Source organism: Salmo salar, chromosome 25 (genome assembly GCF_965601325.2).
Source record: "Salmo salar chromosome 25, fSalSal1, whole genome shotgun sequence".
Lineage (NCBI taxonomy): Eukaryota > Metazoa > Chordata > Actinopteri > Salmoniformes > Salmonidae > Salmo > Salmo salar.
Window position 1 is genome coordinate 17,558,907 of NC_138315.1, and position 18,011 is coordinate 17,576,917.

General features: G+C 40.9%; 1 protein-coding gene across 1 annotated transcript; it reads left to right on the forward strand.

The window, feature by feature from the left end:
* Window positions 1-4,617: 4,617 nt before the first annotated feature.
* On the forward strand, window positions 4,618-14,256 carry pdxka (pyridoxal (pyridoxine, vitamin B6) kinase a). The gene is made up of 11 exons (XM_014173396.3): window positions 4,618-4,951; window positions 5,354-5,408; window positions 11,463-11,567; window positions 11,771-11,854; window positions 11,971-12,005; window positions 12,174-12,259; window positions 12,733-12,778; window positions 12,938-13,049; window positions 13,185-13,321; window positions 13,430-13,496; window positions 13,588-14,256. Exons 1-11 carry the CDS (start codon window positions 4,871-4,873, stop codon window positions 13,698-13,700), a joined length of 921 nt encoding a protein of 306 aa, XP_014028871.1. The 5' UTR covers window positions 4,618-4,870; the 3' UTR covers window positions 13,701-14,256.
* The last annotated feature ends 3,755 nt before the right edge of the window (window positions 14,257-18,011 follow it).

Sequence of the window (18,011 nt, forward strand, 5' to 3'; positions counted from 1 at the left end):
TGGCGTTCTGCCAGGGTATGGAGTCCCTCCTTAAGACATTGTAGTAACTCCTTGTATCTTCCAATGGTGGCTCCTTGCAGGGAGATAGCATTGTGGAGCTGGTCTGAGTCTGCTGGGTCAGTCATGACCAGTTTGTACTATCAGGACAGAGGATAAGACCCAGATGCAGACAGCTAGAGTCACAGAAGTTTATTGACCCAAACAGGGGGCAGGCAAAAGACAGGTCAAAGGCAGGCAGAGGTCCGTAATCCAGGGCAGAGTCAATAAGGTACAGAACAGCAGGCAGGCTCAAGTTCAGGACAGGTACAGAATGGCAGGCAGGCTCGGGGTCAGGACAGGCAGAATGGTCAGAACCGGGGAAACAGAACTTGAGGAAGCAGGGAGACAGGAAAACATGCTGGTAAGACCTGACAAGACAAGACAAACTGACAACAGACAAACATAGAACACTGGTATAAATACAGTGGGGATAATGAGGAAGATGGGCGACATCTGGAGGGGGGTGGAGACAAGCACAAAGATAGGTGAAACAGATCAGGGTGTGACAGGGTGAGCCTATGCCCTCCCAGGCCCACCCATGGCTGCACACATGCCCAGTTGTGAAATCCATAGATTAGTGCCTAATAAATTTACTTCAATTGACGGATTTCCTAAAATGAACTGTAACTCAGTAAAATCTTTGAAATTGTTGCATGTTGTGTTCATATTTTTGTTCAGTATAGATCTTGATACAGTCTATTCAGTCGGGAGGGAATGAACATTAACAACACCGGGATACAGTGTCCTTCGCTCCCACTTGTCAGGCACTGTTGTTGCCAGGCACTGTTTTTCGGCAACAGCATGGGAAGTAGCTACCTAGTGCATAAAATCGGGAGATTACCTAGTGTAGCCACTATCAGGGTGACAGTCACAGTAAGCGCAGACATACAATCAACAGTACACCCATCATCAGTACTTTTAACAAAAAATAAACAATCGTCAGTTTTATTAAATTAAAATGTACAATTATTTTTTAACATTGAAATACTAATCAGACTCATCCTCTGGCTTTAAAGTCCATGCTCTCACCGTAAAGTAGTTGGCAGGAAACTAAAAACAACACCGTTCAATCAAAACCGTCTAACCAATAACGGAGTGCTGATGTTACAACTATCGCTATTGATTCACCCACTTCTTTCGCCACACCCACTTTCAGACCCACTCCGAGTACAGAGCTTCTAAACCCAGAGGCGCAACATCACGAGACTTCCGGGAACGCTTGCGAAACACACCAAACAGACCAGGCCGGAGTTTGGGGTTTGAGAAGTCAATGAGAGAAGTGAAAAATTCTTCTAAAGGCACAACCTAGATTCGAGCCAATGTCTTAAGTAGTTGAACATGTTATTACTCCAACCTTGTGAAAGTGACACGTTGAACATTTTCTCAAAATCAACTTTATATCAAAGGAGTGCCTTTGACTTGACGGCATGCACATGCACAGTTTGGCACAAGACGACCGTTAGACCCGATAACGTGCATGAGCTTAGCTAGCCAACGTCTCCATGACATCGCCTACAATTGAGATCGAGGATTTCTATTGGAGAAGCAGTTTCTGCCCATCATTCTGTCTTAACTCCAAGTATTAATATGTGGATGTCCATCATCCATTTCATTTGATATGTTACCAATTACAATTTGTCTATTGCTTAAAAGGGGAGAGTTTTTGCACTGCAAGCCGGCAACACATGGGGGTGGGAAGAAAAATATTTAAATTTGACCTTTGAAAAATATAGAAAGGAGTTGAATAAAACATTCATAAATGGAAAAACAGACAGTAACAAAGCAAAAAAATCATAAGGAATACGGTTTTTAAGTGTCTGTCCTATATTGAGGAGATATAAGAAAGCTCCGGAAATATTTTTGTTTTTTGGACACCTATTTAACCCCTTTTTTTGTTGGCACAAAACTACCTCCATACTCCCATTTATTTGTTTTACTTGTACCGGGTTATCTTCAGATGAGTCCCGTGACAGTTGTGGGGGATTCATCTGTCCATAGAGTGGTCATGTTAGTTAGTAGGCCCTACCGTTCGTACGCTCCAGATGTTTTAGTGAGAAGGCCGATTTTGGGAATCTGTCCTGGTCTGACAAACAGTGCTGTAGTTCTGCCACTTTCCACCACAGATGCTGAAGGCTGACATAGTCGGATGCGGTGGATTGAGATGCAGCCCATACAAAAAAACACACCATTGGCTTAAACGGGCTGATTTTGATGGGAATTTTTTATTATGTTAATTAGATTGGCGCACAGGTGCATCAGTAGACTCTTAAGGAGTGTAAACTAGCTAGCTGTGGAGGGCTCATTAGGATGACTGACTGAACCAAATCTATTACGGCTCATGTACACTAGCACGCGGTAAATTTGCTGCGTGCCGCTTTGGCCGCCCAGAGTGGCTCACTTGTGGGCGTGCTGGCATCATATGGCAGCATATAGCATCAAGTTCGTTGTGCATCAAGAATTCAGCATAGCAAGTTTGTATGAAGGTCTGCTTATTAAATGGGTAAATTATTTTATTATTTTCTCTATTTATCATAAGATATCATATGATATCATAAGGTGAATGCACCAATTTGTAAGTCGCTCTGGATAAGAGCGTCTGCTAAATGACTTAAATGTAATGTAAATGTATTTCATGAATATATTCACAGGTAAATAGTAATACACTCTAAACCGCTCTGGTGACAAACAAACATCATTGCCCTGTCTCCAATCATCCATATGGCTGGAAGAACCTATTCAAGTAAGTAAATACATTTTGAAAATGTAAAAAAAAGATGTATTATTAGCTAGCTAGCTACAGTGCAGGCTAACTCAAATGAGCTGCTAACGTAGCTAGTTAACGTTACCTATCTAGCCAACTTGACATACTGTAAGTGAATTAAATATCACCAGCTACCTAACTTCATATTAACTAGCTAAACACAAACTCCAAATGCATTTGTAGGTAGCTAGCTAACAGCCATGGAAGAGGGTGAAAGGATAGCAGCATTAGCTGTAAAAGAAGGGAGAGAGTAGGCTATTCTGGACACTTTTGTGTAGTACCAGTCTGTAGAAATAAAAACTGAGGACTGAGATAATAGCAACATAATATTCATAATTTTCAGTGATGTCTAATTTGAGTATAATGAAGTCTGTGTCTTGTGATTTTTTATGTCCTCAGATAAAGAGCTGTGACAGTGCGTTTGCAGAAGAACAGGTCCCAATGAAGAGCAGTGGTTCTCAGTCCTGGTCCTGCGGACTCAAAGCAGTGCACATAATTTGTGATGCAATCCTTGATATGATCCTGCTGTTGTCACATGCTACACATGTACTCACATGCATCCATCGATCCAGTGTTATCATGATTTGGGGCGGAAGGTAGCCTAGTGATTAAAGTGTTGGGCCAGTAACTGAAAGGTTGCTGGATCGAATCTCAGAGCTAACAAGGTAAAAATATGTTGTTCTGCTGCTGAACAAGGCAGTTAACCCACTGTTCCCTGGTAGGCTGTCATTGTAAATAAGAGTTTGTTCTTAACTGTCTAGTTAAATAAAACATTTAATTGTTATAAGATATATTATACTTTAGTAATACACAATGACCTGGTGATGTAAAAGTCTAATAATGACATTAACTTGTATATTCTTACAGTTACCTTGTAACTGGAGATTCCTTCAAAACGATTGCCCACAGTTACTGTGTAGGGCACTGCACGGTTGGGTGCATTGTTTGCGAGTGCAATGTCTGCTATGTCGGATGTTGCACAGATGGGGGCCAACAACACAGCATGGGAGGAAATCCATGTGCGGGAGAACTTCACCTCCTGTGTAACCGATGTGAAATGGCTAGTTAGTTAGCGGTGGTGTGCGATGCTTCGTGGGTGTCAGTTGTTGATGTGTGCAAGGGTCCCTGGTTTGAGCCCAGGTTGGCGCGAAGAGAGGGATGGAACCTACACTGTTACACCTGCTTCTTGAAGAGGGTGCTGTGCCCTGGCAACACCTTGTGCCATAGACTACACTATGCACACCCACATGAGCCACCCACATTGCAATAAGAGTGTTCTTCCATTTACTTAACTATGTCAACTGCAGTTATTCAATTCCCAGTTTCTCTCCATATAATTTCTACTTCTCAGGTGAGGGCTTGTTTAAGTAAGGGTGATGCCTGCACAAAAACAAAACAGGCTATTTTAAGAGAGTCACCCATATTGAAAAAATGTAGAACAGTTAAGACATCCTACCCCATATACTGTAACTCTCTCATTACCTATACTTGCTGCCCATGCTCTCACATACTCCATAATGGGACACATTCAATATGTCCTCTAACTATCTCTATGCTCTAGCACAGCTTGCAACCTCAGTGAATTTCACAAAGCAAGTTCAAAGGATCTCACTTCCTTATCACCGCCTTTAAAGTTTAATGTGTCTAAACAAACTGTGTTTGTCTAACTCCGACCCTATGCAACCCATGCATGAATCAATTTGAATGTCAGTTTACATTGGGATAGTCTGATTGATTCATTTATTGTATTATAAACTTGTAAATCATTATCCACTTGAGGCGCCGTTGACTTCTTAGGTGTCCATATAGTTGCCTGAGATATTGCAGCCAGTCAGTCTTCTGGAAGTGTGTTAATGTGGTATCGTGTTATTTTTTTGTAGTGAACACAGCCCAGTGGAATGAATATTGCTGGAGTTTTCTTATTTGCATTGAGTTTCCTCGTGTAGCTAAACGTTCGTGTACAGGATCAACAAAAAAAATATATAATTTTGCTCAAGCGTGGTTAGTTGGCTCAGACACGAAATACATCTTATTCCACAGTCCTCGTATCTTTAAAACTGAATTATTGAAATGGAGTGCCGTGTGTTGTCTGTTCAGAGTCATGTGGTCAGGGGATACGTCGGGAATAAATCGGCAACATTCCCATTGCAGGTAAGAAATGAATATGTTTACGTTGCTTGCAGGAGGTTTGCAATGTATGCACGTTTGACAGCTCTGCTCGACTAGCCGGGCTACTGAAGATTCTGAGAAAGGGGAGAGTACAGGAGAGATTCGCAAAACTGGTCAGATTAGCAGAATAACAGTCACATGTGCATACAGTAATGTGTTTTAGCATTCAGTTAGTGTATTCGAATAGAAGAGGTAGGAAAAACTCAAAATTGTAATGCAGAATAACAGAGGATACAGTGTACGCAACCTGTTCATTCAGACATAATCAATACAATTAATTTTATGATGTTGTACTCAAATGATTGTGTGTGTGTGTGTTCAATAAGAAAATGGCATAAGACCACAAAAGTGAAGCATTGTTATGAGCTGTTTGTCTCCTCTCAGGTGCTGGGGTTCGAAGTGGACTCCATCAACTCTGTGCAATTCTCCAATCACACAGGTATGTAGGCCTACAGTGCAGTAATTCCATGCTCTAATATACAATTTTACAAAAACAATTGGTAACCAGAGGCAACAATAGGCTACTTATATAAAAGCACACCAGAAGAAAATGAAATGAAGAATCAAATCCTATCCTATCCCACCCCACAGACCATTAACCTCATCGGATATACCCATGTGGAATGGAAGAATGTCTTTGGATCCTTTTTGTTCCGTATCAGTAGCCAATATCGTCTTGGCCCATCTCCATCTTGGCCCACATTCAAGATTTCAGTGAATGTCTTTAGTAAGCACAGTGTGTAGCCTAGCTATAGTGGTCTGTAACACTAATCTCATCCTCTACTTTTTGGTGAGATCTTTTTTTTTTTAACCTCTCCTCCCCCAATTGTAGAGTGAATACCCTTCTGTTGTAAAGCTCAACAGTGTCCCACTTTCACTCAGAGAAGAATAATCAAGCCGCTTTCACTCAGAGAAGAATAATCAAGCCTTTGTGCTTATCCAAAATTTGTTTTTGGCTCAAACTTCTGCAATTCACAAACCTACTGTGTCTCCCAAAACACTTTTTCTAAAGTTAGGTTGTAAAATACTGAAAGTTTGGAGTAAATGATGATACAATGATCTCATACATTAAATCAAATCCAAGTTCTCTGTAAGGTGTTGGAAATAGGCCTACAGGTAATGATTGATAGTCCATCAATTAAATGCAACTGTATGGAAAGAAGGGAGATACTGAACTGTTAAGTAATGGGTTCGTAGAGTGCATACCATTCAGAGATTGAACACGGGGATGGTTGTTTTTTAACTTCTAGTAGGCTGCAGTAGCTATGTTAGCTCATGCGTCACCTTTCAATATGGGGGATGGCAGTGGATGAAGTGGACAAAATGTTCTTCTATGAATATTTGATGGTGGGAAGTAAAGATCAATGTCAAGTTACGCCTACAGCCTACAGATCTCAGCCCAATCTGTTTAATTAAACAAGCTATAGGAACGGACTATGGTGCCCAATTAGATATCTTCCTTTACTACAGTGGAGCTCTGTTTTTCCTTTACTTTTCCCCATCACCCCCAGAGTCCCCCTTCTCTCTGATCTTGGGTCTGGGCCAAGGGGGCCTCCTCTAAACTCAGTGGGAAGCCTGTGTTGCCTGGTTGGAAATGTATTCCCCTCATTCATTATTGATCCTGGAATGTCTCTTCATGATTTAACATACAGTTAAAGTCGGAAGATTACATACACCTTTAAACTCGGTTTTTCATAATTCCTGACATTTAATCCTAGTAACTATTCCCTGTTTTAGGTCAGTTAGGATCACCACTTTATTTTAAGAATGTGAAATGTCAGAATAATAGTTGAGAGTGATTTATTTCAGCTTTTATTTCCTTCATCACATTCCCAGTGGGTCAGAAGTTTATATACACTCAATTAGTATTTGGTAGCATTGCCTTTAAATTCTTTAACTTTGGTCAAAAGTTTCGGGTAGCCTTCCACAAGCTTCCCACAATAAGTTGGGGGAATTTTGGCCCATTCCTCCTGACAGAGCTGGTGTAACTGAGTCAGGTTTGTAGGCCTCCTTGCGCGCACATGCTTTTTCAGTTTTGCTCACAAATTTTCAATAGGATTGAGGTCAGGGCTTTGTGATGGCCACTCCAATACCGTGACTTTGTTGTCCTTAAGCCATTTTGCCACAACTTTGGAAGTATGCTTAGGGTCATTGTCCATTTGGAAGACCCATTTGTGACCAAGCTTTAACTTCCTGATTGATGTCTTGAGATGTTGCTTCAATATATCCACATAAGTTGCCATCCTCATCATGCCATCCATTTTGTGGAGTGCACCAGTGCCTCCTGCAGCAAAGCACACCCACAACATGATGCTACCACCCCCGTGCTTCACTGTTGGGATGGTGTTCTTCGGCTTGCAAGCATCCCCCTTTTTCCTCCAAACATAACAATGGTCATTATGGCCAAAGAGTTCTATTTTTGTTTCATCAGACCAGAGGACATTTCTCCAAAAAGTACGATCTTTGTCCCCATGTGCAGTTGCAAACCGTAGTCTGGCTTTTTTATGGCGGTTTTGGAGCAGTGGCTTCTTCCTTGCTGAGCGGCCTTTCAGGTTACGTCAATATAGGACGCGTTTTACTGTGGATATAGATACTTTTGTACCGGTTTCCTCCAGCATCTTCACAAGGTCCTTTGCTGTTGTTCTGGGATTGATTTGCACTTTTCGCACCAAAGTACATTCATCTCTAGGATACAGAACGCGTCTCCTTTCTGAGCGGTATGACGGCTGCATAGTCCCATGGTGTTTATACTTGCGTACTATTGTTTGTACAGATGAACGTGGTACCTTCAGGCATTTGGAAATTGCTCCCAAGGATGAACCAGACTTGGCTGATTTCTTTTGATTTTCCCATGATGTCAAGCAAAGAGGCACTGAGTTTGAAGGTATGCCTTGAAATACATCCACAGGTACACCTCCAATTGACTCAAATGATGTCAATTAGCCTATCAGAAGCTTCTAAAGCCATGACATCATTTTCTGGAATTTTCCAAGCTGTTTAAAGGCTTAGTGTACTTAGTGTATGTACACTTCTGACCCACTGGAATTGTGGTACAGTGAAATAATCTGTCTGTAAACAATTGTTGTAAAAATTACTTGTCATCACAAAGTAGATGTTCTAACCGACTTGCCAAAACTATAGTTTGTTAACAAGAAATTTGTGGAGTGGTTGAAAATGACTCCAACCTAAATGACTCCAACCTAAGTCTATGTAAACTTCCGACTTCAACTGTTTAAGCTTGTGTTCACCATTATTTGTTATCTGACTTAAAGGAAAGTACAGTGCAGTTTAAAAAAGTTCAGTAAGTTGCTCTCCTGTCTGTTAGTGTTAAGAGTAATCGGGTTATCTCGCTAAAGTGAAACCTGAATGTGTGTCAGTGAGTTCACTACCTACATGGAAGACTAACAGAGTGCTGGTGGGGAGGACAAGGAAGGAGTGAATGTAGATAGGGGAGAGATACTGTGGGGAAAAAAGCAGACAGACATTTTGTAGCCCGTTAACTTCACACTGGCCTCAATAAGGTCTGTGCCCGTGCATAGAGTTTTTGTGCAAATAAATCATTTGTTGATGGAAATGAATGATGTGACGCTTCAAGTGCATGTGCAGCGTTACCTTGGAGTTCAGCCCACTGTGTCCGCTCCCTATCACATTACTGACCAACTGTTTATTGAGTACTAGCCCATGCTACTATAATTTCCCTTGAATGTGTTCAACTCACGTTCAGGGTTAGAAGTGAATAAACACATTCCTTATATGTTTGAGCTCTTAAACCCAAGACTGTACTCTTTCTTCCCCTGCAGGTGGTTTATTGGAGTATGTTTAGAGATTAGAATCGTTGCTAGGCCTGTTTCTTGCTCGGTTGTGAATGTTTTTTTATTTTTTATTTAAAACAATTTAAATGAGCTGCTGTGTCCTCAGCCCAATGTCAGAGAGACAGATGCTAGAGGAATGATTGATGCAGGTAACTGAATTCTAACAATGGAGATTGTAATCAGTCTTCCTCTGTCAAAATGTTTGGTTGTCTCAGCCTCCATTCGTCTCTCCCAACAATCTCCCAAATCCAAACTCTGATTGATTAACTGCTCGACAACTTCTACTTAACATTTCCTTCTGCTGGTCATAAGAAGGACACAACTAGACTATATAATGAATCGAATGGCTACAGATAGAGTTCTGTACCCCAAGTTGCCCAGGTTGTAGTAGAAAAATAGTAGAGCCCGACCGATATATTGGTTCACCGATATTGGCCTTTTACCACTGTATCGGCCAATAATTCCAACAATAAGCGATTTTCAATAAATAGGATGAAAAAAGGGACTCATGCTTATCTGACCACCTGAGGCCATTCTCATGATGTCATTATTGTCACAATGTATGAAATTAACATTTGAAGCATAGTTATTGGACAATTGCTCTTTTGGATGGCAATTTATGAGAATTCAATTTGAAAAATGACGCTTTTTTTCATTTCCCCGCTGTAAAACAGTATATCGGAAGATTCGTAAAGTATTCAGACCCCTTGACTTTTTCCACATTTTGTTATGTTACAGCCTTATTCTAAAATTGATGAGGAAAAAAAACTATTTATCCATCTACACACAATACCGGTATAATGATCAAGCAAAAACATTTTTTTAGAAATGTTTGCAAATGTATGGAAAATAACAACTGAAGTAACACATTTACATAAATATTCAGACCCTTTACTCAGTACTTTGTTTAAGCACCTTTGGCAGCTATTACATCCTCGAGTCTTCTTGGGTATGACGCTACAAGCTTGTCACACCTGTATTTGGGGAGTTTCTCCCGTTCTTCTTTGCAGATCCTCTCAAGCTCTGTCAGGTTGGATAGGGAGTGTCGCTGCACCGCTATTTTCAGGTCTCTCCAGAGATGTTAGATTGGGTTCAAGTCCGGGCTTCGGCTGGGCCACTCAAGGACATTCAGAGACTTGTCCCGAAGCCACTCCTGTGTTGTCTTGGCTGTGTGCTTAGGGTTGTTGTCCTGTTGGAAGGTGAACCTTGGCCCCAGTCTGAGGTCGTGAGCGCTCGGAGCAGATTTTCATCAAGGATCCCTCTGTACTTTGCTCCATTCATCTTTCCCTCAATCCTGACTAGTCTCCCAGTCCCTGCCACTGAAAAACATCCCCACTGCATGATGCTATCACCACCATGCTTCACTGTAGGGATGGTGCCAGGTTTCCTCCAGACGTGACGCTTGGCATTCAGACCAAAGAGTTCAGTCTTGGTTTCATCAGACTAGGTGCCTTTTGGCAAACTCCAAGCGGGCTGTCATGTGCCTTTTACTGAGGAGTGGCTTCCGTCTGGTCACTCAACCACAAAGGCCTGATTGGTGGAGTGCTGCAGAGATGGTTGTCCTTCTGGAAGGTTCTCCCATCTCCACAGAGGAACTCTGGAGTTCTGTCAGAGAGACGATTCGGTTTTTGGTCACCTCCCTGACCAAGGCCCTTCTCCCCCAATTTCTCAGTTTGGCCGAGCGGCCAGCTCTAAGAAGAGGCTTGGTCGTTCCAAATTTCTTCCATTTAAGAATGATGGAGGCCACTGTGTTCTTGGGGACCGTCAATGCTGCAGATATTTTTTGGTACTCTTCCCCAGATCTGTGCCTCGACACAATCCTGTCTCGTAGCTCTACGGACAATTCCTTCAACCTCATGGCTTGGTTTTTGCTCTGACATGCACTGTCAACTGTGGGACCTTATATAGACAGGTGTGTGCCTTTCCAAATCATGTCCAATCAGTTGAATTTACCACAGGTGGAGTCCAAGTTTTAGAAACATCTCAATTCCCAGTCTCATAGCAAAGGGTTGGAATACTTATGTAAATAAGGTATTTCTGTTTTTAATATTTAATGAATGTGCCAACATTTCTAAAAACCTGTTTTCGCTTTGTCATTATGGGGTATTGTGTGTAGATTGATGAGGAAAACAATTAATGTGATCAGTTTTAGAATAAGGCTTAACGTAACAAAATGTGGAAGAAGGGAAGGAGTCTGAATAATTTCCCGAATGCACTGTATATTGGTATCATTCAATTTTGTCCCCACAAAAATCGGAATCGGACCTAAAAAAAAACATATCACTCAGGCTCTAAAGAAATATGGACATTTCTGTGCATGTGCAGGTTTTTTATATTTTTATTATATTACTGAGTGCCCACTCCGCTGCATATGTAGCTGCGGTGCGGAGTGCTCTGTTGCCGCTACCCCTTCCTTGATCGCCTATGTCTGGTCAATGGTGTAGCCTACAAACTGCAAGTTGTGCACAAAACGTGTGTGTGTGTGTGTGTGTAAAATAGCACATACGCAGAACATGATCTGGATCCTTAGCTTTAAGAAAGAGGTTCCTGAAGGGGGTGTGGGTGAAAACTCTGTATCCGTAGCCATGGCCTATAATGATTGATGACTGGCAGATCAGTGTTTCTATAATCAAGTCTTAAGGTTTTCCGTTACCTCTGACCATTTAGCTCTTGTTTCCAAGGTTACGCTCATTGGAAAGGGCAAGTGCTGACGGCAGATGAGCTGAACGTTCTCTATGAGGGTATCAAACTCAACAACGTCAACCATTATGACTACGTCCTCACAGGTGAGACAGATGTTTCCATTGTCAATATGGATTCTGCCATTTGAGCAAAAATGTAACAGTTATATAATAGTATGTAGGAGTATTATAACTGTGTTGACCTTTAACCTATGATCTGTAAAGATTCTAATCAGTTAGTTTTCTTTAATGTTTGCACATGAGGTGTATGACCTTTTGCATAACCCATAGATCTTCTTTTCCCCAAGGGTACACCAGGGACACATCTTTCCTAGAGACGGTGGTGGACATTGTTCAGGAGCTGAAGAGGTTGAACCCAAAACTGGTGTATGGTGAGTAACCATTGCTACACAGATGTGTATCCCATATAGCTACACACAGTAAGGCTCGGGATGAATGTAGAGCTTGGATGTTGGTGTGTTCTCACATGTTTGCTTTGTGTTATCAGTGTGTGATCCAGTGATGGGAGACCAAGGATCTATGGTAAGTATACCATGCTTATAGTCATTTTATTATAGTATTTCTTATCCTTGCTTATTATAGTCATTTTACTTTTCTTATTATATAGTTCTGTTATTCTTCAAACATGTTCACAATATGTGCAATATGTAATATGTGCACTCATGAACCTACTACCCTCTTCTTTTCCAGTATGTCCCTGAGAATATACTGCCTGTTTACAGAGACAAAGTCGTAGCAGTGGCTGATATACTTACACCCAACCAGTTTGAGGCAGAGTGAGTACACTTGCTACTAGGATACATTGGGTTGCATATATTAAGTTGCTATGTCAATGTGCTACACAACATGCCATCATGTAGTTATCACAGTAAGGACAGAATGAATGCATACTACAATATTACTACCCCAGAAAGAAATCATGGTAGATGTTCTTAGCCCTTTGCAAAATAACCCTTATTGGTCAAAAAACCTTTGTTCCCTTATGTTTTATTCGTAAAGCAGCAGACCAAATCTTTCCCCAGCCCTTTAAGTGAACACTGTGCCTTGGTTTATGCATTAGTCATTATGCATGGCTTGACTTGATTTGCCCTGCATACGAGTTCACCCTCTGGACAAATGTAAAATAACTTTGGCCAAAAGAAGGTGCCATTTTTACACAGAGCATTTTTATTTGTGTATTTATGCAATTATGTCTTGAACCTCTGTGCTTGTACTGTGTGTGCATAACCTATGAGAATGTGTCTCTTAGGCTGCTGACGGGGAGGAAGATCAGCACAGAAAAAGACGCTCTTGAGGTGGGTTCCATTGTCCATCACTTAAATCTTGTAGAGCTAATACACATTAAGATGATAATGGTTAGGATGATGATGATGGTGGTGGTGATGATGATGATGGTTTGAATCTTGACTGATGGTGAAGATGATGATGTTGATGAAGGATCCTTGCTCTCTCAGGTGATGGACCTGCTCCACCAGATGGGCCCTGATATGGTAGTCCTCACCAGCACAGACCTGATCTCTCCTCACGGGGGCCAGTTCCTAGTGGCCCTTGGAAGCCAGAAGATGGGTAAGGCAAGGGTCGGAAGGAAGGGCTCTGACTGGTAAAGAAATGTGTCCCTGTAGGTTTTGGATAGTGCATGTGAATGTTTAACTTGACATGTTAAAAGGTAACAAAGACTCATACTCGCACTGTGTCCTTCAGTGAGACCAGATGGGACTACATCCACCCAGAAGATTCGAATGGAAATGCCCAAGGTGGATGCAGTGTTTGTGGGAACAGGGGACCTGTTCGCTGCCATGCTGCTGGCCTGGACCCACCACCACCCCAAAGACCTGAAGGTCAGTAATGCAGAGATAACAACCAAGTTACATAATCATTTACTAATGTAATAAATGTGGTTTGGATGAACTAGTCTCTTTTCTTACCTACTTTGTCATCTCTCTTAGGCTGCCTGTGAGAAGACTGTCTCTGTCCTGCATCATGTTATCAAGAGGACCATTACCTATGCCAACAGTAAGATGATATAGAAGTCTCTGCCTGTCTGTCTGTATGCCTGTGTAATTTATATTCCAGTCTTTCTAACATCTCTCCTCCTCTCCATCAGAGATGGCCGGCCCTGGTAAGAGACCCAGCCCTGCTCAGTTGGAGCTGAGGATGGTCCAGAGCAAAAAGGACATTGAGCACCCGGCCATTGTAGTGGAGGCCATCGTCTTATAACCCAATGCCTCATAAAGAGACTTAGGATTTTTACACCATGAATTGTCATTTGACTTTGCCTTATAGGATCTCGTAGAGAGCACTATGTTTTCAGTCTGGGTATTTGCCCTGCGCACCGCACACACTCTTCTACTTAATCACTGCCATGTGTCTTTACTATGACCTGAGCATTGTCACCCATTGGAAACATGGAGGATGGTAATAGAGGACCACAAACAGGGTATGGGTATTACTGTACATCAGAATAGAGAAGTGGAGGTATGGACGCCTGATTGGCCCTCAATTTGGCATTGGCATGGCATAGGCCCTGAGTTTCCCCTGACAACGTGAGCTGACCAGGGAATTCTCTGAGCCTCAGTTATGGGTTGGGGATAGATCATAGGCTTTTACCAGATTCATTGATGCATCAACATGAGTTGTGCTACCATGGTCATGTTATGCAATACTAATCTTTGCACATTTGATCGTCGGATTTTCAATTGTCAATGTTTCATTTTAGGCAAAAAGTATATTATTTGATAGTTTGACGATTCTAGATGTTAGTTTTCAGACTTTTTATGATGTAAATGATTAATAGATGTTCATTTTACTTGTACTACTAACGTGCTTCATCTGTCCTAATACTTGTTATATAATTCCTAAATGTCTAACACATTTCAAACTGAGGTACCAATATTTGCACAGATAGTCTTGATAAACATGTTTATCATTAATTGTAATCATTGAATGTTTTTCATGGTCTTGATTGTGTCACTATTTCCATATCCTTACTAGAACACAGGCCTATGTCAGTATGAAAGTACAAATTGGCCTTAGCAGAGTCTGTTAGAGGAATATGTTGTGTGTCTGTGCCTGCTAAGGTAATTAAATAAATCTTTACACAATGTTAGAAAGATAAGTGCCAAACTTGAAGCTGCAGCTCTGAGATGGAATGTATATAATAAATGATGAGGAATAATAAAATATTAGTATTTTAATTAATCCATGGGTCTCTGTAGTTTCTTCAAGTGTCTCTAAAGTGAGGGCCTTCTGTACCTATGGCTCCCTTGGGTGGGATTACATTGAGATCAGTAGTTTTCTGTTCTACACTGAGTCCTAGGGGCACACTGTAGCTTTAAGCGACGTTCTCATTGGAGTATTAATTGATCCCACAGGTATTGGAGCCTGGTGCCTGGAAATAAATGATTTCTGCCAGCAGTGAATTTCTATTTTCTATATTTTTGTGTTAGTGGTTGAAATATTGGATATACTATGCCACATATGGTGAATGTTAGAGATTATATAAGTAGATTGGTGGAATATTACAGATAATTAATTTACTTTCTGGGGGCCTATGGGCCTGTTGTATTCTGGTGAGATTAGGGGCAGGTTTCATAGCCTCTGATCGCTGCACTAATCCCAGTATGGATAGTTTTCATTAACCCAAATTAACAGGCAGGCTGAGTAAAGAAGCTCACGCTGTGCCAAGGCAACACCAACCAAGTTGATGAGTCATGCTTTTTGTTTGGGGTGTCTGACCATTACTGTGCCAGACCTGTCCGCCCAGCAACAACACTGGAGCGCAACTGGAGGTCAAGGAGGCAGTGGTTAGTTACAGTAACCAGCAGAGGGCGTCAAAGACAGTTATCCCTGACCCATCCCATGCTGCACATGACTGTACAGAGGGCCATCAGTAACCATAAGGGGATAGCATAAATCTTATTGATTGTCGGAATGGTTATTTAGAAAAGCACTGTATTTGGCATGTGTGAATATTGGCAGTCATGATGTATAGTGGGTTGACTTGCACTGCAGTGTTTAAAAAAAGCCTTATGTGGGTGTAGTTCCCTGTACTGTACTACTTCAATGTATTGTATCTTTCACCTCCGTGTGATGATGAGAATGATGATGACTGTGACTAACAGTTAAGCAAGACAATGCCACATTCCCAGAGTAAAAATAAATAAATCCTAATTTGTCTGTATCTGAGCTACTGTGTCTCAGTCAATAATGTATATAAACCCTGGATTGCTGATATGTATTGACCAATGGGAGTCTTTGAAGCCACCTGTCGGCCATATCCTCCACAGGAATTAATGTAATTCTACAGTATTTCAATTAAACATTTCAAGGACAAAATTACATGTATTTAGTATTATTTTGTTGTAATGGGGACAGTAACATTAGAACTTTCAAAAAAATTATACTTTAAGGAAAATGTTTTTATATAAAAAAGAATGATCATTTCTTTTTATGTTGAGCTCACAGTATAATTTAAAAGTATACATTATGGTGTATGTAATAGAATAAAGGTGACAAAAACAAGTGTAGACATTAATAAATACATTTCTATAGCTTCCAAAATATTTTGGTGGGGGAGTGCAATGGTGTATACAATGGTTACATTACAGCCTTATTCTAAAATGGATTAAATAAAGAAAGATCCTCATCAATCTACACACAATACCCCATAATGACAAAGCGAAAAGAGGTTTTTAGACACTTTTGCAAATGTATTAAAAATAAAAACATAAGTACCTTATTTACATAAGTTTTCAGACCCTGTAACATACCAAAATGTCGAAAAACTCAAGGGTTATGAATACTTTCCGAATGCACTGTACTTACACTCCAACACACACATACACACACACACACTACATACTGTACACTCACAGACACAAAACACACACACATTCATATTGACGCCACATAGTGTGCACAAACTTTCACACTCTCCACATATGCTGCTGCTACCCATCTATCCTGATTGACCAGTCAGTTTTACCCATACCTAGATGTGCAGTGCCTTCAGAAAGTATTCACACCCCTTGACTTTTTCCACATTTTGTTACAGCCTGAATTGAAAATTGATTAAATATAGATTTTGTGTCACTGATGTACACACAATACCCCATAATATCACTGTTTTAAGAAATGTTTATAAATTAATTCAAAATGAAAAGCTGAAATGTTCTGAGCCAATAACTTTTCAACCCTTTTGTTAGGGCGAGCCTAAATAAGTTCAGGAGTAAAAATGTTCTTAACAAGTCACATGGTGATAAAAAGTGTTTAACATGCTTCTTAAATGACTACCCCATCTCTGTACCCCACACATACAATTAATTATCTGTAAGGTCGCTCAGTCGAGCAGTGAATTTCAGGCACACATTCAACCACAAAGACCAGGGACGTTTTCCAATGGTTCGCAAAGAAGGGCACCTATTGGTAGATCGGTAAAAAACAGAAGCAGACATTGAATATCCCTTTGATCATGGTGCAGTTATTAATTACACTTTGGATGGTGAATCAGTATACCAAGTCACTACAAAGACACAGGTGCCTTCCTAACTTAGTTGCCGGAGAGGAATAAAACTGCTCAGGGTTTTCACCATGAGGCCAATGGTGACTTTAAAACAGTTACAGAGTTTAGTGGCTGTGATAGGAGATAACTGTGGATGGATCAACAACATTGTAGTTACTCCACAATACCAACATAAAAGACAGAGTGAAAAGAAGGAAGTCTGTACAGAATAAAAACATTCCAAAACATGCATCCTTTTTTTGCAATAAGGCACTAAAGTAATACTGTAAAAACTGTGGCAAAGAAATTAACTTTTTGTCCGGAATATAAAGCGTTACGTTTAGGGCAAATCCAACACATCAGTGAGTACCACTCTTCAAATTTTCAAGCATGGATCATGTTATGGGTATGCTTGTCATCAGCAAGTACTAGGGAGTTTTTGGGGGGGATAAAAATAAACTGAATAGAGCTCACAGGCAAAATTCTAGAGGAAAACTTGGTTCAGTCTACTTTCCAACAGACACTGGGAGACAAATTCACCATTCAGCAGGAGAATTACCTAAAACAAAAGGCCAAGTATACACTGGAGTTGCTTACCAGGACAACATTCAATGTTCCTGAGTGGCCTAGTTACAGTTTTGACTTAAGTTGGCTTGAAAATCTATGGCAAGACTTAAAATGTGTCTGTCTAGCAATGATCAACAATGAACTTGACAGAGCTTGAAGAATGTATAAAAGAATAATGGGCAAATATTGTACGATCCAGGTGTTCAAAGCTCTTAGACTTACTTAGAAAGACACAGCTGTAATTGCTGTCAAAGGTGATCGTAACATGTATTGACTCATGGGGTTGAATACTTATCCAATCAAGACATAGGCCAGCAGCATACCACCCTGCAACCCACTGCTGGCTTGCTTCTGAAGCTAAGCAGTGTTGGTCCTGGATGGGAGACCAGATGCTGCTGGAACTGGTGTTGGTGGACCAGTAGGAGGCCCCTTTTCCTATGGTCTAAAACAATATCCCAATG